The sequence below is a fragment of the Maylandia zebra genome, linkage group LG7, assembly GCF_041146795.1.
Source record: "Maylandia zebra isolate NMK-2024a linkage group LG7, Mzebra_GT3a, whole genome shotgun sequence".
Taxonomy (NCBI): domain Eukaryota; kingdom Metazoa; phylum Chordata; class Actinopteri; order Cichliformes; family Cichlidae; genus Maylandia; species Maylandia zebra.
Genome location: NC_135173.1, coordinates 63567481 through 63589542, shown reverse-complemented (window position 1 = coordinate 63589542; position 22062 = coordinate 63567481). Strand labels below are relative to the sequence as shown.

At 41.0% G+C, this 22062-nt stretch overlaps 1 protein-coding gene across 1 annotated transcript in view; it reads left to right on the top strand.

Annotated features, from left to right (window-relative positions):
• The window catches only part of tead1a (TEA domain family member 1a), a 51955-nt gene that overhangs the window by 5569 nt on the left and 24324 nt on the right, over nt 1-22062 (top strand). Inside the window, exon 2 of the mRNA XM_004569374.3 lies at nt 16558-17023. Coding sequence (XP_004569431.1) covers nt 16819-17023 — 205 coding nt within the window. The 5' untranslated portion in view covers nt 16558-16818. The remainder of the gene's footprint in view (nt 1-16557; nt 17024-22062) is intronic.

Below are 22062 nucleotides of genomic sequence, written 5' to 3'. Positions count from 1 at the left end.
CAACCTCAAGCTAGATAATGCTAACGTTCAAATCATAAATTGAATTTGGAATGATCATCGACTTGAATCCCTTACTTGGAAAGTTGGAGAATCTCCAAGTTAAGAGTCCAAGATGGCGGCATTGAATTAGACTTCAGTAAAGCTATAAAACTTTTAGTTTGTACAGCCACTGTCATGTATTGTGACTCGCTAAATACTCCGTGACGCAGGCTTTATCTGACGTGCTGTAGCTGTGTTTTTCTGTGCAAAACAACAAGTTTCACGGTGTATTGTTAGCGAGACCTGAGTGGTGCGAACTCCATTTTTTACTTTTATGACATTTCTGCTGGAACGCGCTAACTCGGGAATAAAGTAATTTCCCAGTTCTGACTTCCAAGGGACACTTAGAAGTCATAGTATGACTACATGTAAATTTAATCTTTTTGTGCAGTTTATGTTATTATGTAAGTTTCAGTATAGCATTACATAGAAGTGGAAGGAGAGATAGGGAATGACATACAACAAACATCCATAAATAAAGCTACCAGCGCAAGGCTAGCTTACCTACCATGGGCTCTGAGCTTGTTACAGTAGCTCAGAAATGTCACAAATGAAGACTTTCAAACCAGTGCTTTGTTCTGCCTTACTTAATGTTGATCGCACAATGTCAGCTCTCCAGGCTGTATTTTGAAGCCTCAACATTAGAGATTTAGCTGCTGCTATGTTCCCATATTTGTATATAGTGAAATTAAGTGTAGCAGCAAGTCATAATAACAGTTGCCTCAAGGCGCATTATACTGTATAGTAAAGACACTTGGAGTATTAGAGGGGAAACGACAATCAGATGATTTCCTGTAAGCAGAACTTGGCAAGAGAAAAGAAACTTCTGGCACACCCAACCTCAGTGAAGGGCAAACACCTGCCATGACTGGTGTGGGGTGGAAAAAGGAAAGCGTAGGGAGACGACACAAAACCAAAACTAGTTTAAAACTCAGTTCGAGCAACAGAGACTATTGAAATGCTAGAATCTCAAATTTTACAAATTATTTTTTAGATCGTTCAAGTTGTCCTTAACTAGTTTTTTTGTTTACAAAGTTAAACTCTGGGAGGGACAGACGACCCTCTGAGAGCACAATAAAATGACAAAAATCATTCAAATAAAAGTTACCCTAAAAAATGATTGATGATTATACTTACTTTCAGAGATATGAGTTAATGGCACATTATAGTAGATTTTCAGTGAGTAAACAATTGAGCTGATTCAACATAAAGCAGCATTTTTTTAAAATTTAATTATTCCGCTGTTGATTTGTCCCCCGGATCACCTTAAAGACCATTTGTTCTGATCCTTTGTGGTCTGTGATAAAGTCCAGCTGGAGTTTCAGCTTAGGAGAGAGGAATCCAAAACAAACAAACAAATGAAACAGTGCTGACAAAGCACTATATTTAAATAAGGGGTGCGCAGCCGCCACAATCTCTGCCTCTTTACCTGCTACTGTCTAAATAAAGCAGTACCCAAGTTTTAATGGACCACAGATGGAAAACACAGTTCAGGGGCTAATTCGTTTTGTACGTGTGTTTTGAGGAGAGCGGAGCTCGTGTTGGCTTTAGAGGATGTAATCGTGGCAACGAGATGGGTAGATGGAGGTCACTGTACTCTTTTTCGCATCCATGCAGCCGTACGCTGTTCCTTTACTAGGTGTGGGTTAAGACTCACAGATGCACGCACATGCAGCACACGTGGTGTCTGCCTCGGCACAACGCTCCTGTGTTCACACTTATTAAACGGTGTTGTATTGCTGTAACCTCCCCAGGCCTCCCTTTCCTCTGGTGGAGGATATTGTCTCCTGCGTGTGTGTCTGTGTGACGTGTGACCCCACCCCCCTCATCCTCCAATTTCCCTCCACCCTCCCAAGGAAGAGACTGGATAATGACTCTGTCTGACTCAGCAAAAAAACCAACCTAAAGCTGGTGGATGAGGAATAACGGTAAGGACGGCGAGCAGAGAGGAGAGCTGCTAGCTGAACCTTTTACCGTCATATTTCAGGAGGAAATAAGCACTTCACTGTATCAGTGTGCAATCTGTGACCAATTACTGCGTGTGTGCATAAATGGTAATGCCTCCGTGAGAAGAGATGGTGAAATAATGAGGAGCGCATGCTGTGAATCACAGCCTCTTCACCACTCATAAAGCAACTTTCTCTGTCTTACTCAAGTGCGTATTAGTGCCGAGAAAGAATAAAAGATGCTTTGCAGGTTTCTTTTCACTGATGCAGCTTTATTATTCAGCCTGATGAATATGTCTTTGTTTTGTTTTTTTTACAAAATGAAATCGGGTCAGAACTAATCAGAAGAACTGGAGACGTGGATAAAGGTTGTTTTTTTTCAGTCTGTCTTCAGCAGAATGAACTTATCAGTAATGGATTAATTGAAATCGTGACCAAATTATATCAAAAAGTCTGAACTCGGACACGTGCATCAATGCCAAGTCAAAAATCACATGTGACGGAGTAGAAAACTGATTAAAGTCTACATTAGAAATGGAACCAAGAATAATCGGCTTGGTCTGAATGGAAGGCATTTGTAGGGTCTCATATGGATTATCCATAAAAGTAGGTAGCCACTAGTGAAACCAAACAAAACACCTTTCAGCTTCAGATCACGTGAGAAACGCTGCTGAATATTGTTAGTATAATGAATTTAATTAGTACGATACTGATTTCTGTTGATTGCTGTTCAATGCAGGGTATCTAATGCTGCCGTTCTTACAAATATCTTAGATGAAATTTTATATCCTGTCTTCTGCGCCGTGGTCATTTCAGCCGTTTGATATTAGGGTTTCGTTCACTACAACTTTCTTATTTGTGTCTTATGGGAGTGGACGAGCACAAAGGACAAGATCCCTATCAAAGCAGTCATACTGTGATATTGTCATACCAACGCATTCTCACCCTTGGGTGCTACAAAATACAGTTCTGGCAAGTAATGTCATTACACCTCTCTTTTGGTGTCGGTTCCTTGATGCACCAGCTACAGCTGTGTGTGTATGTATTTCTATAGATGTATAAAGGTGCTGCTTTTGTGACCTACAGAGGCTGTACTAAGAGGCTGTGCAGATGGGAGTTCATCAACCATGAGTTTGCGGTTTGTGTCCTTATCTGACTCTTGTGTTTTTGCACTTTTTTTCCCCCACTCGCTGATTATTTTTTCAGTTTATTTTTTTTTATCACTTTTTACTTTGACTAACACTCCGTGGTTGGGGTTAGTCAAAGTAATGGAATGATCCTAGTTTGGGTAGGATAACCCCCTCCTAAAAGGATGCCTTTGTAGACAAAGGCACACCAGCAGTGTTAATTGTAACCTCTGGAATGAGAGTGGGCTGGTCATACTTTCTAAACTGCAAGAGAGTTGGTCTAAAAAGGGAAAAAAGCAGAGTTTTGTATTCATGTGGTCAGTATGTGTATTCAGTTCAAATCCACTCAGTTTAATTATCAAGTTCTTGGATTGGAGTTCCAGTGACGTCCATCAGTGCTGGAAAAAATCCTTTCTCCCTGTAAGTTTTTCAGTTGAATTCAGTTTTATTCATATAGCTCCAAATTACAACTACAGTTGCCCAGTTGCTTAAGGGCTTTGTATTGTAAGGTAAAGACGCCGCAATAATACAGAGAAAACAGAGAATTGTTGGCTGACACAACAATCAGATCACTCCCTATTAGGGCTGCTCGATTATGGCAAAAATGATAATCACGATTATTTTCACTGAAATTGAGATCACGATTATTTGACGATATTTATTTAACCCTTTAAGACCTACTATAGAACCAAGTCCACCAGAGCTTATATTATTTTTTTTACATGCTGTAGTGCCATTTGTGGGAGCATTTCAAGTTGCTATACATCAATACAACTGTTATAGACCATATTTTAATAATATGTATGCATTAAGTGCATAGTAATTACATAAATTGCAAAAAAGTGCAATAAACTACAAAAAAAAATTGAAAATCGCTTTTGTTTTGTTTACATATATTTCTACTTGGAGAAATTTAAGAGGTTTATCCCTCAAAACTTTAAATACCACAAAGTTGCAAAAAATAGTTTCCCACCACAGGAAATTTATTTTGAGTGTCTTCATAGTTTTATTTTGGAGATACAGCAATTTTTATATACTGCAGGAAAAACAAAAAACAATCCTATGATGCAAATTTGCAAAGAAAACAGCATGTGCATCATTTCACTGTGGGAAGTGTTACGAACAGCTGATAGGAACGGCAAAGCGTGTTTCTGGAATATTATGTTTTTGTTCCTGCAAGCGCTTTTTATGCAATTTTTGCAAAGCTATATGTGGAACGAAACCGTGACCGAGGACAAGCTGATGGCATCAGATGTAAGTACAACTCCTCCGGTTTCATATGCAAAACAAATTATTGCGCTAGCTTACACGGTTCAGGTTCTACAGGGATTTAACAATAGTTACGCAAAACGGAGCATGCTGCTCTGACCGGCTTTAAAGGGTTAACAATGACTTTAAAAAAATTATATAAAATAGTGTGCAACACCACTGAAGTTTGTTTTTTTTTAAACTCTCTTTTCAACCAACGGCAGTCACTCTCCAAATAACTTCTGCTTAGCTTTCCGAGCTTCCCTCGGGTCCTCTTAATCAGCGGTCTCCAACCTTTTTTGCGCCACGGACTGGTTTATGCCCGACAATATTTTCACGGACCGGCCTTTAAGGTGTCGCGGATAAATGAGGGAGGGGCTAATAATTGGCTCAGTCATTTTTAATGATCGTTGAAAGCCCAGATCGTAATCGTGATTAAAATTCGATTAATTGAGCAGCCCTACTCCCTATGAGCAAGCGCTTTGGTGACAGTGGGAAGGAAAAACTCCCATTCAACAGGAAGAAACCTCCAGCAGAACCAGGCTCAAGTGGGGATGGCCATCTCATGCAACTAGTTGGGAATGAGTGGTGGAAGATGAGACGAAGACATGCTGTTTAGTTAGTTGACTGCTGATCACGTTATTTCACTCGATTTGTTAGTGTTTGGCACTAGTGTACAATATATCGCAGTAACATTTAATATTATTTTATGCCATCAGTACATTAAGGTAGGAATGTACCTGCTTAAGCAGGTGCTGCTCAAGCCAGAAGTAGACAAAGGCTTGCATCCTTGAAAGGTTTTATGTGTAGTTTATCCTTTTTGACCCTTAAAGACATCCAGTCTCTAAACCTTCGATGCCCTGGATAATAGATGTATGAGTTAAGACTTTCTGTTCTGTGTATTTGTGTTTGAATGTCGATTCTTTTTTAACATTTTAAAGGTTTCAACCCTTGGTTTCAGTTCTTTAACTCTTAACATGGGCTGTTTATCTGCGTGGAAACAATGCCTCCTATTCATTGCCTGCTTTCGTTCCTTGGATGTCCATATGTCTGCATGTTCGCAGCAGATATCTGCTTGTAGAGATTAGGATGACCTTCACTCTAATGTGTGAAAAGCAAAGTAAATCTGGTTGATTAGAAGTATAAAATGCACAATGTTCTGTGCTCATTGCATGAATGGCATGTGCTCAGTGTTAAGGAAAGAAGGGGGAACCAAAAAACTCATAGTGAACTATTCCCAGTACATTTGAGATGCCATATATTAACGGTTGTAACACAGTCACAGTCTGTTATTCTGGAAGGTTCTGGACCAAACCTTTGAATATGTGACTGTCTTCCCTCTCTTCTATAGTTATGGTTTTATGCTTGTCTCTCTGTGTTTTGTCCTTTAAAAAAAATCTTTGTTTTTTTCTGTTCTCTTGCCTCTTGCCCCCACCCACCCCCACCCCAGCCAGTTGTGGCAGATGGCCGACCCTCCCTGATCCTGGTTCTACCCGAACTTCCTGTTAAAATATAGTTTTTCCTTCCCACTCTGTCACCCAGTGCTTGCTCCTAGGGGACTGAGTCTGTAAATTAAAGTTCAAGCTTTGAAAGTAGTGCAGCACACACAATGTAGATGTTTTTTTTTTCACAGTAAACACTTAAATTTTGAGATTATTTTTAATTGTAGTATTCTTTTTTAATAATTAGAAAAAGAAGACTTATAGCGCTGTGGTGCAATGTTCCTATCTGTTAACTTTTATTTATAAGAAATCTCCAAATGACTTACATTTTTCAAATACTTGATTCTGAGACAAACAAAAACAAACAATCAAGCAGACCCCCCCCCCCCCCCCCCCAAACATTCTTTGGACTCATTTACATATTTAACTATTTGTAGCAGTGCTTTACATAGTATTTATGTTTATTTTTACAGAGCATGGGGTATGTTTTAAATGGACCTAAGCACATACATGACCACAAACAGTTACAAAACTTTGTGTAAATCCTCTTTGACGCACAAACAGTTTTAGAAGAATCATTTCCAAATATTTTCCTCACGTGTAACAGTAGTAGCCACTGCGACCTGACCTGACGTCACTGAACTGGAGTTATTTGTTTTTGTTGACCAGAAGTGCTTGGCATGTGGGACAACCCCTCCATTAGCCTGTTGTTTGGGATATGTGCGTTCACCAAAATGCTAATGCACCCTCAACTATGGTCACTTCTGATCACATGGTAGCAGCCAATATATAACTGTTAGCGTCCACTAATAAAAGGGTGTATCAATGGTAACATCCATCCTTTATATACAGTCTATGAAGCCTACTTTAGCAGGCAATGCTCTGGATTTTTACACAAGGACAATAATTCCCCATCACACAGATTAGAGGACAGGCAGGTAAAGGAATGCCTAAAGTCTGAACAGATTGTGAAATATTCATTGGCATTTGCACATCTGTTGGATGAGTGCTAGGAAAGTTCAGTACTGCAGCCCCCGGTCTTTGTAACATCCATGTTGTAGCAAATCCCACCTCAGATGTTGCAAAGTCCTTATATTCAAAGGTTTAATTTACTAGAGTAGTAGATATGTGCATGCATTAGTAAGAGAAAATAGAACTACATTTTTCTCTTTTTCAGAATTGTTCCTATAGTGATGACCAGGGTGGAAGTCAGGGACGGACGGCACATCAGCTCGGCCCAGAATCACACATTTAAATACATTCTGACTGCTTGAATAACATGAGGTGTACTTGAATGATTTTTACCTTGGGACCTCTGTAGTGGAGGCTATTAACATAGGAAGATGAATGAAGCACCCCCGAGTCTGCTTAGATATTGAATGCTTTAGTCACACTTGCATACTTGTAAAGAATGAATATTGTGCCATATGGTCCTTGAAGTAAAATAGCAATATTAAAATAAGCAGAGTACAAGAAATGTCATCCCTGATGGTGAATAATTCTCTTTGGGCCATATGGGCTACAACATTAAAACATGGCTAAACATTATAAAGTGGAACAATGTTTGCTTTGAGGATTATGGGAAAATCCTCTTTTTATAAAAACCGGTGTGTGTGTGTGTGTGTGTGTGTGTGTGTGCAAATGTTGAAAGCAGTTGAAACAGATGCCGTTGAGTGGTCCAACAGAAGAATGAGTGAAAGGAACTGCCTAGGCTGGGATAAAACATTCAACTTGTATAGCAACACGACCTCCTGCTGATGCACACATACAAGCACAATTACACACACAAACAGGTTTCTTCTGATAATGCAGACAATCGCACGCCAGTAAAAGCTTCCATCTTCATTATAACCTCCATAAACGTTGCATATTTGCAAACACACGCATGTAGCAGGCCTGTGGAAGAGCTGTGAGAATCAAGTGAAAATGGAAGAAAGGCGACACACGGGGAAAACATGAGAGTCCGAGGCAGCTGCAGGATTGTGGCTGTATGCCCCGTGTGTGTTCTCCTGAGGGCTGGCACTGACACTATGAAGCCTGCTGTCCTGGCTCGAGTGGCCCGGGCCTGCCTGGTGACAGAGAGACACGCAGGGAGGGGGGGGTGCCCGGGGTGCAGAAGAGTCGCCCAGTAGTCAGAGTTGATTGTTGTGTGACTAATGTCTCTCTCCAGCGTCCATCTGCTACTGGGCCCCTTTCATGGCTCACATGAGCCTAACTGTAGTTCTTATTCTTTAACCTCTCCTCTTCATCAAAACCTTCGTCCACACAAACATCAATGTTAATATCAAACTACTGGATTCCCTGAGATACAGTGGCTGTATTTAGGAAGATTAAGAATCTCAAATGGGTTATTTATTGTGACAAATATAACAAAGTTTTTACAGTGAAAAAGATTTTTTTCCCTTTCTGCAATTTCTGAGCAAGTTTATATTTTAGTCCGAGATAATGGATGCACAGTGATGAAACCAGAAGTTCTTCACGGAGCTTTACACCAAGTTCGAGGTCAGTTTGCAGCCGAGAACCAAACCCAGAGAACCTTTCATGTAGAGATTAAATTATCCTCTAAATACAAATACTTAGAATTTTACTTTTAAAAGACTTAAAGTTGGGGTGTGCCATTGTTACTTACACACTGTGCCGTCTTACATGGAACTTACAAATCTCACAGGCCTTATTCACCACTGCACGGTCTATGTTTGGCTTTTAATGGCTGGCTTTGTCCTTCTGTAGACTCACATTTCTTATATTCTTATTTAGAGGCTATTCTTGGTCTACTTACTGACCTACAGCACATTCTTCTCCTTCTTACCCGTAAAGCCCACACCGAACTTTGAAAATAGACTTTCTGATTTGCAGATCTCTCTGGTGCAAAATCATGTAAATCTCACATCTCGGTAAATAAATATAAAGTTATTTTTACTGACTTTGACACAGTTGCTTCATTCTGCAAATGATATGAACAGTGCTGCATCTGTTGGGCATGTTGGCAGTATAATGTTAGCTTTGTTGTTCTACCTGGCGGCTATTACGTATTCGTGTTTAATACCACGTAATCCCTACACACCGGGATATACTTTGCATAATTTTCTCATGTATTCCACCACAGTAGATGATGCAATCTCATGATGTGGTTGAAGTGCACACTAGTGTTTTTTTTCCCCCCCAACATCAACCAAAGTAAAACATGCATCCATCCAGGACATCATATCATCACCCAGGTTTACCAAAAAGAGGAAACTTCACAAACTGAGGATTCATCACAAAGTGCAAACGCGTCTCCTGAACTGGAAGGCCAGATTAGATTCAGTGAAACCAAGATGGCAGGAGGACACAAGTCTAGAAAAGGCTTGGAGTGGCTCATGATCTGAAGCATTTGTTTATGATTGTGGTTTGTTAAACTACAGTTGAGCCCCGTGTACAAAAACGGCTTGCGAGGACTCGCGAAGATGGAAAAATTTGGAGAATCTCATATCGTTTCAGCCTTTATGCCATTTTAACCAGTTAACAGCTGGTGGATGAAGCTCCAGTTTATGCAAACGTGATCTTGTCAGTTTGGTTTTTTTTGCCTTATGCAAAAATTCCTCTCATTAGAACATTTGCATGGTTTCTTTATGCTGATGAGTGTACCGTAATGGAGTAATTCGTGTGAGATCGGAACCACAGTCTGTCTTCCTGTAATGCTGACGAGTACAAGCTTTTAGCAATAATTTAAGTACATTTTTACTTGAATGGGTATTTACACTATGAACCCCAAGAATGAGGTTCACAGACCTCATGTGCAGAGAAGTGAAATATAGCAAGTATTTATTCAGGCTGAGCTTGGTATTTAAAGCCTGTTGCACAGTGATAAAAGTGGTAGTGTTGAGTGTTTAGATGCAATAGAGGTTATAAATGTAGCTGTGAGAATTAAAACGCCTTTGAATTTAAGCGTAGGTGGTCTATTGTCATCACTTCAGCATAGGGTCTTTAAAGAGGTCAAATGTTTTCTGAAGAGCTCTCCAGAAAAATGCAGAAATATTTTCAGATGAAGAAGAAATTCCACATTTCTGTAACACGTCTTAAACCTACTGGTTTGAGAGCTTCATCTCCAGTCTTTTTTTTCCTGGGTGAATCTTTGAATGCAGGAATGCTTTTATGCTGAAATATTATTTAAACTTTCCTTTTTAACAAAGGTTATGGGGAACAAAGAGCTCAGTGACTACACGGAGGTAGCAGACGCTGATACATTTTATTAGGGTGTCAGAATGGGGCGAAACAGTTTGAATACGCTGCTTAGAGATTGTAATGATATTTGATTACTGACAGCTCTGAAGCACCTTTATTTTATTTTTTTTTTGATCTCCTGTCCTAAGCAATGGGTCGGTCTTCTGATTATTTATTTTTGTAAAGAAGATATTTCAGTTTGACCATTGGAAGCAGGCCCGGCCCTAACCAATCTGGCGCCCTAGGCAAGATTTTAGGTGGCGCCCCCCTACATCGGCAGTGTAGTGTATGTACTCACAAGAAACCGAATAGCTTTGTCTTTGACCTTTTTTTTTTTTACTTAAAGAAAGCAAATTCACAATCAGAATAATTAACAAGATAAAAAAAGATATGAATAAATAAATGAATACAAAAAATAAAAAATGAATATATGAAATACAATAAATTTTACATACATAAACACAATAAAACGTGTCAACAAGTTGGATAAAATAAATTAAAAATACAATATAAATAAGGCAACAGGAAGACCGCTTGATGCTGCTGCATCATGGCTGGGTTGTGCTGCTGATGCTGCATCACTGGTGGGTTGTGCTGCTGAAGTGGAGGCAGCAGCGGTAGATGTGGTAGATGGCCCAGGGGTGGGATTTAGAAACTTCAACAGTGCATCTGAAGAGAGGAGTATGTGACACCACTGAGTATTAAAGTCTAATAATAAAAACATATGATTCCAGGAATAAAATGAAATGATATAATATAAATGAAAAACCAAAGAGATATATGTATGATGTTAACTCTTATGCAAATTAGATTAGATTCAATTTATTGTCATCATTACAGTGAAATGCTGAATAGCAGAATGCAAAGTAAAAGTATAAAATCATATGAGAATGTTATGTTATGATTATCTTTGACCGAATCACAGCAGTGCTCATATTAAAAAACAGCATTCCCTCTCATGTGATATTGCTTAATTAACATTAATGATGTGCACTTTAACAACTAGGCTTACAACTATAATATATACAGGGGTGGAAATGTGACTATTACCTGCAGGGTAAACGTTAGCTAACCGGAAGGCAATAACAATGTAAACAAAAAACACCTGCTTAAAAGATGAATACAAATGAGGAATGGTGGGAAAGGTGGGAATACTGTAATTAATTACCTAACGTTACATTATTATTTTCCATAACAATTTAGCCCCCTCCACAATATTAACTGACGTTAAAACAGTTAACTAGCTATTTATTGATTAGCAATTAGCGAATCATGTAACATTAGCTTAATCCTAAAAATTTAGGTTACTATCACATTCAGACAAATAATTTCATGTAGGCTAACGTTACCTACCTCTGTCTTTTTCTCGTTTCTCCTCCTCTTCTTCTCTCTTTTTTCTTCCCTGGGCACCTGACAGTTTTGGCCTTTTTGACATCTTGTGTTGATTTTTTGATGTGGTGACGTCCAAAAGGAACCATGATACGGGAAGGGAGGGGGCGCACCGTGCGGGGAGGGGGGGGCATAATGTTGTAACAAATAATGTTTCTATTAAATAAGCTTTACTTTGCATTTTAATTAACGTGGGATTATTTTTTGTATTTAGAAATAATAGTACCAACTTTTTTTTTTTTTTCAACATTTATGGCACTGGCGTGGCGCCCCCTGATGGGCGGCGCCCTTAGCATTTGCCTATACGGCCTATGCCACGGGCCGGCCCTGATTGGAAGTTAATCCTCTGCTAACAGTTCACCTGTGGAGTCCTTCAGGTCTCTGTTCATGCCGCAAATCTCAGAAAGTTCAGTTTTCTATGTGTGTGACTAAAGGCAGACACGTGAACACCCCATAGCTCACGGTCGGTTCACTAGTGGACATACACTCAACAAAAATATAAACGCAACACCTTTGTTACTGCTCCCATTCCCCATGGGATGGACGTAGAGACCTAAAATTCATTCCAGATACACAATATAACCATCCCTCCCAAACAGTGGTCACAAAGCAGTCCAAATGTGTGGTAGTGGGCACATCTGCTATATTGAGATAATCCATCCCACCTCACAGGTGTGCCACATCAGGATGCTGATCTGACATCATGAGTAGTGCACAGGTGTACCTCAGACTGCCCACAACAAAAGGCCACCCTGGAATGTGCAGTTTTGTCTCACAGCAAAATGCCACAGATGCCACAAGCAATGAGGGAGCGTGCAATTGGCATGCTGACAGCAGGAATGTCAACCAGATCTGTCGCCCGTGCATTGAATGTTCATTTCTCAACCATAAGCCGTCTCCACAGGCGTTTCAGAGAATATGGCAGCACATCCAACCGGCCTCACAACCGCAGACCTCGTGTAACCAGCCCAGGACCTCCACATCCAGCAGGTTCACCTCCAAGATCGTCTGAGACCAGCCACCCAGACAGCTGCTGGAACAATTGGTTTGCACAACCAAACAATTTCTGCACAAACTGTCAGAAACCGTCTCAGGGACGCTCAACTGCATGCCCGTCGTCGTCATCGGGGTCTTGACCTGACTCCAGCTCGTCGCCGTAACAGACTTGTGTGGGCAAATGCTCACATTCGATGGCGTCTGGCACGTTGGAGAGGTGTGCGCTTCACGGATGAATCATGGTTCACATTGTTCAGGGCAGATGGCAGCTGAGAATGTCCCAGTTCTTGCATGGCCAGCATACTCACCAGACATGTCACCCATTGAGCATGTTCGGGATGTGCTTGACCGGCGTATACGACAGCGTGTACCAGTTCCCACGAATATCCAACAACCTTGCACAGCCATTGAAGTGGAGTGGACCAACATTCCACAGGCCACAATTGACAATCTGATAGACTCCATGCGACGATGTGTTGCACTGCATGAGGCAAATGGTGGTCACACCAGATACTGACCGGTTCTGGGTCCCCAGACCCCCAATAGCGCAAAAAACTGCACATTCCAGGGTGGCCTGTTGTTGTGGGCAGTCTGAGGTACACCTGTGCACTACTCATGATGTCAGATCAGCATCCTGATGTGGCACACCTGTGAGGTGGGATGGATTATCTCAATATAGCAGATGTGCCCACTACCACACATTTGGACTGCTTTGTGACCACTGTTTGGGAGGGATGGTTATATTGTGTATCTGGAATGAATTTTAGGTCTCTACGTCCATCCCATGGGGAATGGGAGCAGTAACAAAGGTGTTGCGTTTATTATTATTATTATTATTATATTTTTGTTGAGTGTATGAGTGCCTAGGCGACCCACTAAGGCGCCGTGTCATACATCAGCTGTTGTCTTCACCTCCTGTTGGTGTTTGTAAATTTCACCTGATACTCATTTTGCATCGCTAATGGTTATTTCGACTGTGCTAAACTTCACTGAGATTCCACAATCTCTGGTCACCACGTTGCTGCTTGTCTCTTCCTTTTTCTAAGCCCCTTTACGGTCCTTTCTTGTAAGAACTATAAAAGAACACAAATAAGAGAATCCAGGTTTCATCTTAAATAAGAAAGTTAATTTTGTCTTTTGTCTTTAATTTTGTGTTTCCTTTTTCTTTGCAATGGCACAAATAACGCTTTTTAAACTTATAAAATCTACTAAATGAATCCATATAAGAGACTCAGCCAAATGTGCTTCATTACTTAAATCCTGCACAGAACAGAAAATCCTCTCGTCTTGTCCTGAATTGGGTAAGATGAGCAAGATGGATGGAAAATGCTAACAGCTCCTCAAAGGTCAGTTGATTTATACATGTTTTTATTAGTTCTTTAGTTTTAAAGATAAAGTAATTTTAGCTGAAAATGTAGCATTAAAATTTAAAATGCACGTCCACTGGTTACTCTTCTAAGAAGTATTTTTCGGACTGTATATTTCCGCTGTGTTCATTTTGACAGTACATTTTGATTTGCGTTTTTGTAGTCTTTTGACTAAAATGCTCTTTAGTTTCAGTCAAATTTAAGTTGTCTAAACTTATGAAGTTTAAAAATTTGAAGTCTTTCAATTGATTAAAATACAAAATGTTTTTAATGGTGAGAGTTGCTCCACACAGTTTATAAAATGTCTTACTTCCCTTGACTTTAAATGCAGAATGTGTCCACATGTTTACTCTCTTCTCTTCCTTCAAATCGTTGACATTTTGTAGCGTAATCAGTTCTGATTGGATCTCGTCTCTCCAGAATATTTCCATCTCGTTTTTATTTATCGACAAAAAGTCATCATAGTTTTTTAACTTGGCTATTATGTTGTTTTTGTGAGGAAACAAAGAGTCACTGATGAAAATTATGACGAAAAGTAAGAAAAGTCAACAAAGTTCATGCTGGTTTTGTGCTGTGCTGTGGGTTCATTGTCTCTAAACAGCTGTGAGATGCAGCTGGAATTGACCTTAATCAGTAGTAGAAATCAAAACTAGTCATTTTATCTTCTATTTATTATAAAATATTGCTCAGTGATGCTTTAGACCTTGATTTTAATAGGCTGCCAATGTCAGTGACTGACTCTGATGGGCTTTAAAAAGCACTTTACAAACAAAAATGAGTCTAGTGTAATATTGTGCTATCACCTTCTGTTAGCTACCATATAGAAGCAACATATTTAAGCGTAAAGGTTGAAGGTTGACAACAAATTAACAAGAACTGACTTATTTAAAGAATGTTGCCATTGACGTATCAGTGAAATGACTGTAACGTGAAACTAGACGATCACAGCGTCTGTATTCTGACTTCAGCACGAAAAGTCTCACAGAGACACCGAAACTTGTAAGAAATCCAGCTGCTGCTGCTCATTGGTGCGGGCTGCTGGATGAATGAATCTTTGTTTGAATGGGGAAAACTGCTGGAGAGGGATGGGCGGGAAGAGGCGGGGAAGAAAGCCACGATGGGAAGTTGGAGAGGAAACGGAAACGAGGGTGAACAGAATGAGCATGAAGAGAGAACCTGGGGACAAACTCTAGTAAAACCAGCAGATCCCTTTCATTACACATGTCTGTAATTCTCTGCCAGCGGATGTTTTCTTGTGGATTCGCAGCGTTTTCCTCCAGGTGTTAAAAAGCCTCAAGCTGAACGCTGGTGTGCAGACGGGGTTAAAATGTGTCCAAAATGTTGCCTGCTGCTTTACATGCTTCAGTTGCATGTGTGCTTATTGTCAAATATAATTGTGTTAAGTATAGACACACACACACACACATATCTACTTCACACTGCAGGCTTGTTCGGGCTGTGGCAAGGGGACAGTGCATGGGAAGTGTGAACAGTAGAAGACCAGGCAAAATGACATGTGTTCGCCCAAGGGGCTGGCACAGTAATTGTGTGTGTGTGCGTGTGTGTGCGTGTGTGTGTGTGTGTGTGCATATGGTGGTGGTGTTTGAGTGTGGTGTGTACTGCGCCAACCCTGCTGTTTACCATGGGGGATTTTAGAAGAATTGTAGGCAGCTGGCAAGCCCCTTCAGTTTGTCTTTTTTCCCCTCCCTGAGTCTGTCGCTGTGTGTAGTAGTAGCCTGCCCCTCACACGCTTGCACTCCTTACGTGCATGGATTTGATGTACCACAACGGTTTTAACAAAATAGGCAATTTCCTTCATGAAAGGAAGCAATACTTTACCTCTTGCAGCTGGAATACAGGCTTGCTACATGTTGATCGGAACTTAAAGCTACATTAAAAAATATTTTCCTGGTTTAAAAAAAAAAAATCTGACTTAATATCAGTGTGAATCACAAAGCAGGCTGCAGAGAGAGAAGAATGGCACCCCTCCATTATGTTTGTCCCATTTTCTGAAATGAAATTCTGGGATGTGGTGATCACACCTGCACAATGCAAGCTGAAAAGCAAAATTTAGCAGTGAAATCCGTATTTGTCTCCTGAACATGACCGAGAAGCTCATTGGATGCAAGTCGCTGGGTGATCAGTTGATCCTTTCCTCTGGGCTTGGGGGTGTAATTGTATCAAAACTTTGACTCTAGTTTCTTTTGTCCTTTTCTTGCTCTTTTTTGTGTTAGTTTTTTGATAAAACATAGGCACAGCCACAGTAAGACTGCTCGCTGGAAAAGCGAGGCACCCTTATGAAGCCTCGAGCTGATTTTGTTTTTGCTGTCGCCGTCTTGGTGCTTTGGAATCGGACATGACAAGCGAGAGGCGCATCTGTCTGTGGAACAGAACTCAATGTTTTATTCAAGAGTTTAATCGCAGTGAACACTCTCCTGATCGCTTTCACAGAATAAGGGATCAGAGGGACGTTTTTCCAGAGACTTCTATACAATCGGGAGTCTTTTTGGAACCAGAGGAATCGGCCCCTGCTGGTCAGTGTTGGCTTCAGTTTCCAGACCCTAAAGCTGCATCCGTCGTTTACAGTCAGTGGTTATAAGCAGACCCCTACTGTACCAAACAGTAAAATTATTCGCAGTTTCAATATTAAAAGGTTTTTCAATAGCGTGCCACTTTGTCTTGTCTTATACGTGAGCTTGTGTTGCTGCAGTAAAATTTAATTTGCATATATGGGAAGAATCAAGTTTGAATATTAATGACTAATACGATACTTTTCTTTGTTATTCCTCTTTTCTTGTAGAGCTCTGAGGTTGGATTTTGGAGCGGCTCACTCACTTTTCTACAGTTCACTAGTCCTTAAATTTTTATTACTGGTAGTTACCATTTGGAGCTACCGTCAGTTTCTAGTTGGCCACAGCTGGCCGTTGTTACTGGGAGTTAATTATTACCATTATAGTTCATTTTAGCTTCAGTTTATCACTAGACTTTTAATTACTTTATCAACTTGGCATCAAGGCATTTGCACTGAGTACACATCAGCTAGTTACCGTTAGCTGCCAGTATGGAGCGCAGTAGCTGGAGTGGCAGTGAGAGTCCAGGGGAGGACATGGACAGACTGAGTGATTCTGGAGGGGACAAGACCATGGATGGGGATCCCGAGGGAGTTTGGAGCCCGGACATCGAGCAGAGCTTCCAGGAGGCCCTGGCCATCTATCCGCCCTGTGGAAGGAGGAAGATTATACTGTCGGATGAAGGGAAGATGTACGGTGAGTGATGGGAAATCAGGGCTGGGTATAAATCAGTACAAGTTACTGACACTTGAAAAACTGAAAAAGGTCTTTTTCTCATATCAGTGTAGATAAACAATGAAAAACAGTTTTACTCCTCGCTTAATAAATGTTCCTATTGCTTTGGACTGCGAATTACAGGAGCTGTTGTGAAAGTGCGATGCACCCCGTGTGCTTTGTTTTGGTTTCTTCACGAAGGCGCAAACAAGCAGAGGTCACTTCTTTGTGTTGTTCTACAACCGTGGGCCATATTTAATAAGTGTGAATAAATTTGATAGTTCGTCACTAATTCACACGGTATATGTGGTAGAATGTGATATAAACGCACCGAGCGACTGGCCGAGCTGTTGAAATGTTCGCTGTTGTGTCAGACGGTGCGAATAACGACATAGACGGCTGTGGCGGAGGCTTGTCGCGCAGGGCAAAGTGTCAGAGATGCAGGGGGAGGAAAGAGCCGTAAAAGAGAGGAAATAGAAGCAGGCTATAGGTGCGCAGTGTGTGTGAGCGTGGGACTAAGAGAGAGTACTTATATGTGTGTGTGTGTGTGTGTGAACTAATAGAGTGATGAACAGATGGTTCTCTGGCTGCCACCAGCTGCGTCCCCCCCCCTCCCTTTCACCCTGTTGTTTTTCTTTTTTCCTCTCTTTCGTCGTATCGCTCTCTAGTGAATACTTCTTGAGTTTTGGGAATCGAGAGAAAATCAAAATCAGTATCCTAAATATGAGATAGTTATTTCCTCTATCATCTAGGTTAAAGGTCCCACACAGACTAGAACGCTAAATATGAGCCCCGAAAGAGGGCGGCCATATTTGTTTGTCCCATTAGTGAGGTCAGGTCCTGTTCATGGGTGATCTGGCTTACAGTCTGTGTACCAGTGCGTCTCTAGGGTGTTTGGTTAGGTTAAGGTCAGGACTCTTTAAAGCACCTTAAAGTTATACTTTTAAAAACTTGTGAATTGTCCCAACGTCACAGTTTCCTTCGGAATTTTTGCAATTTTAGCGAATCGTCTTCTTTTTTTAGCTTCATGTTGTTGTTTTGCTTCAGCTGTCCTTTTCTTTGAACCCCAGAGACACAATAAGAAGAGTTTCTAAGCCTGTAAAGCAAACTTATGTAACATTAATGCTATGATAATCTATGAGGAACATAATCTACTATAATTAGATGTCTTAAACCAACAGTACTAATGTTCTGTGTGCTGGTATAACTCAGTGGTTGAGCAGGTGACTTATTTGCTAAAAGGCTTCTGGGTTCGAGTCCGCCCTGGGCCATTTCCTGTGTGTTGTTCCCCTTGCTCTCTCTCTGCTGTTCTACTGTGCTGTCCAAAATAAAGGTGAAAATAAAATTAATACATTTTCTGATGCCACGTGTGTTGTTATGGAGGGCTATGGAACAAAAATAATCTCGCTGCATTATTTGGCTGAGTTGTGATGCAAAAAAAGCCAGCCAGCTTTCAACAGAAATGAGCTAAATGTTCTTTCACATCCCCTGGTTATTCATGGATGCACTGCTGCTGTTCTCTGAATAGAGCAGAAACAGAGAGAGGTGTACCCAAAAAACCCTAAACGCTACGGACATGCACAGATTGGAAGCAGCAGCGCTCTCCTGTCGCGTTGATGCTAAACCTCGCGATCGACCTCCTTTGTGTTCCCGATCAGTTGCCGATCAATCAGACTCATTCTGTTCTCTGCCTTGGTGGCATGTTCGGTTGTTTACCTTGTTGACTCTGTGTGCAGGTTGTTGACACGTTTATCATGGTGACCTAATCGAGTTAGATGGTGTCTGTTTTCAGAGGCAGAGCAGGAAAGGCGAAATGGCAAGAAGGGATGAGCAGCATTTGGCCACAGAGACCAGGGGTTTTAATCATTGCCTACAACATCTGTGCAAAGCGGAATTATAAAACAGTATCTCGTTTATTGTAATTTTTAGCTAATGGAGCTTGCAGGATTGAATAGGCTCTTATTTTATTTCATGCCTGGTGTGTAATCGGGCTCTTGAGGCTTTGTTGAGTTTGTTTTGTTTTTTAATGATTTTTCTGCTTTTTTTCCTGCTTGCACAGAAGCAAAATACAAGCTTAGTTATTAAAGGCAAACTTAAACATCTTTAAGGGTAGATTCGCTTTCTTTGACATTACATTAAGGCACACTGAGTGGCTGGTAAGTTGTCTTACAGTACAGAGGAGAAACGAGTAATACCTGATAGGCAGGGGACTACTGCGGTTCTAGAAACACCCCCCACAGGGTGGAGGAAAATGGAGTGAAACGTAAAAGAAGAAGAAACGGGTACAAAAAGTGCCGGGATAAACTTAGTGGATGAGAAGCTTAGAAACATCATAATGTGGGTGCATATAACAGGGAATGAAAAGGCGAATAATGGCTCTATTATCCTTGGGAAAGATGCATCAAAAGTACAATGTAATGACCAGTGTCTTTGTCTCCTACATATCCTATAGATCTACTGACTAATACACAGAACGGCATCTGTCTCTTCAGCAGCGAGCATGCTCAAACCAGCTATGTCACAGGGGGCTTTACTTATCGAGAATAACAGTGGAAGAAGTATAGACTGTGACACATGTTGGCAAAAGTTTTCCAGTCACATGGTGTCATACACACCTACATTTTCTTCATTGTAAAAATGTAATCGTCTTAAACTGGAGGTTGCATCCTTCATTGGGGCTGAATGGTTTTGGTTCTTTCCAGTCGACATACCAACAACGTTGCAAAATCAACTTCAGCGAAACCAGTTACTCGACTTATATGACTCATTTTGAAGATACTCTTCATCTTCCCCTAAGACAAAGGGCTAGCTACCCTTCTGCCTTTGTCTGTTCATTTCAAAATCCTTTAGCTGGCGAGGAATTGAATCCTCACGTGCCCGATGCGTGACTGTATTTTTTAAATGTTTCTTCCTGTGTGTGCGTTACTGTACCCCGCCGATGTATCTATATTGTTTTTTACCTTCTTAGGGGCTGTAACCTACCCAAGTTTGTTTTCCAGTAATAATAAAATACAAATCATAAGACTCACTAAATTTCAGGCTCACTGCCGCCTACTTTATGTGACGTTATTAAGAGAAAAGTTCCTCAAATCGCCGCTTTTTTCAGCTACATTTGTCTTTATTTCTAATAAATCACATAAAAGTAAAGAAATTTCTTTTTAAAGGATAATTCAGTAGAAAACAAATTTACTCTTAAGCCAGTGTCTGGTCAGATTAGTGTGGTTTTCACTATGTGATCAGCAGTGCTGACAAGCTTTAAGCACAACACCCAGATCTTATCACCTTATGGTGAACATGTGCGTGAGCACGCGTCTGCATTAGCATTTATTTAAGCCCTGTTTGGCAAATGGAAATCTGGTAGCCTTCGCTCTCCTTTTAGCTGTCTCCACAAACACTTTTAAAAGGAAATATCTGTTTTTTTAAGCTGCTAAATGCTCTCCAGCTAGTCCGTGACTTCAGCCGTCAAAGCTGACGTGTGCTGCTGCGAGTAACAGGATTTATGAGACCGAAGGAAAAGAAAGAGACGCAAAAACAAAGCAAAGAGGAACCGCCGAGTCCTGCGATCATTCCCCCACAAATAACGAGTCATCTTAGACCACTGTAATACGGAAAAAACATTTTTAGTCCACGTTTAATTTCAGTGTGCACTGTAACTAAATTGGAATAAACTGGTATTAATACTGAAATTTTGGAGTGGTTTCAGAATGAAAGGAGAAAATGAATATTAAAGGCTTTATTTGTTGTCAGAGTTGAGGGTTTAAGTCTTTTACTGGTTCTATCCTCACAGCTTCTTCTTGTTGCATGTTTTAATCATCACATTATTCCGTTCCCTGACACCGGCAACAAATATCATACTATTATCAGCACTTTGAAAAACAATATTTACACGGTGCTGGGAACACTCAGTCAACACTTCTTGGTTCCTTTGAAACAAGTCGGATACCGTGATGCGCTACATATTACGGTCGTCCAACATTAGAGTAAGTCGATGTTACCAAATCTCTGCAGGTGGCATCACCTGGCAGTAAAAGATTAACAGGATTTGGTTACTCTTTAAAAGAACTGGCAGCTTGTTTGTAATAAATGAAAGATTAACTTCAGTCTGCACCAACCAGGATTTCAGGGATTGTGCCTTGGAGGACAAAGGGAAGAGCCTCAAATGAGTGCAAATGCAAATCCTAAAGGTTTAGCACTTTAAAAACTGCTTTTTGGATGTAACGAACAGAAACTCCCACAAAGCTGCTGCGAATCCAGGCTCTAGGCCAGTGTTTGGCCCCTGTGGTCTCTGAGGTCTGTCCAGGGTACACAACAATACACACCACTCAACTCCAGCCTTGTTAGCGAGCGCGGTCAGCGAGGCCTTGACCTTATTCTGAAAGGGGTTTTGAGCTATTCTATGAAGCAGCTGAAGCTCTTAATCACCCCACTAAGAGAGCGACGGCGTAACAGTAATGTACTGCGGCTAGCGGACAGGAAAGAAAAGGCGCATTTCTAACCACACAAACTGCAGGAAGCGTCTGATTTAGCTTCTCCTTCTCACTCGTTCTGCCTCGTACCACCTCGTATTCACTTTTGTATTGTAACCCTGTGTCGTCGTAGCATTACGTCACCAACCCGGCTCTTGTTTCCTGTGTTTTCTGGAACTTTTTTCGTGTTCTCAAATCAGCTCTAAATGGTTCAGAATCACATAACAAACATGTAATTTCATTACTTTTCTTTCTTCCCAGTTTGTCGTCTCCATTAATATCGGCTTGCACGCGGTGGCCTCAGCCTAGAGATAGGGAGCTGGGGGGAGCACGGGGGTTGCTTCTGTTCGTCACGGTTAACGACCATCTGACTTTGGCCTTGAAGTCTTTCACTGGGCGAGTAGAGAGAGATGGAGACAGAGAGTGGAAGAGGGAGGGAGGGAGCAGACGGGAAGCCCATTCACTACAAGAGGGACAGAGGAGGGGGGAAAAGGAACAGCCAGAACACAGGATGGATGGATGGCCGAATGAAGGGAGGGAAGAAAGTGTGTTTGT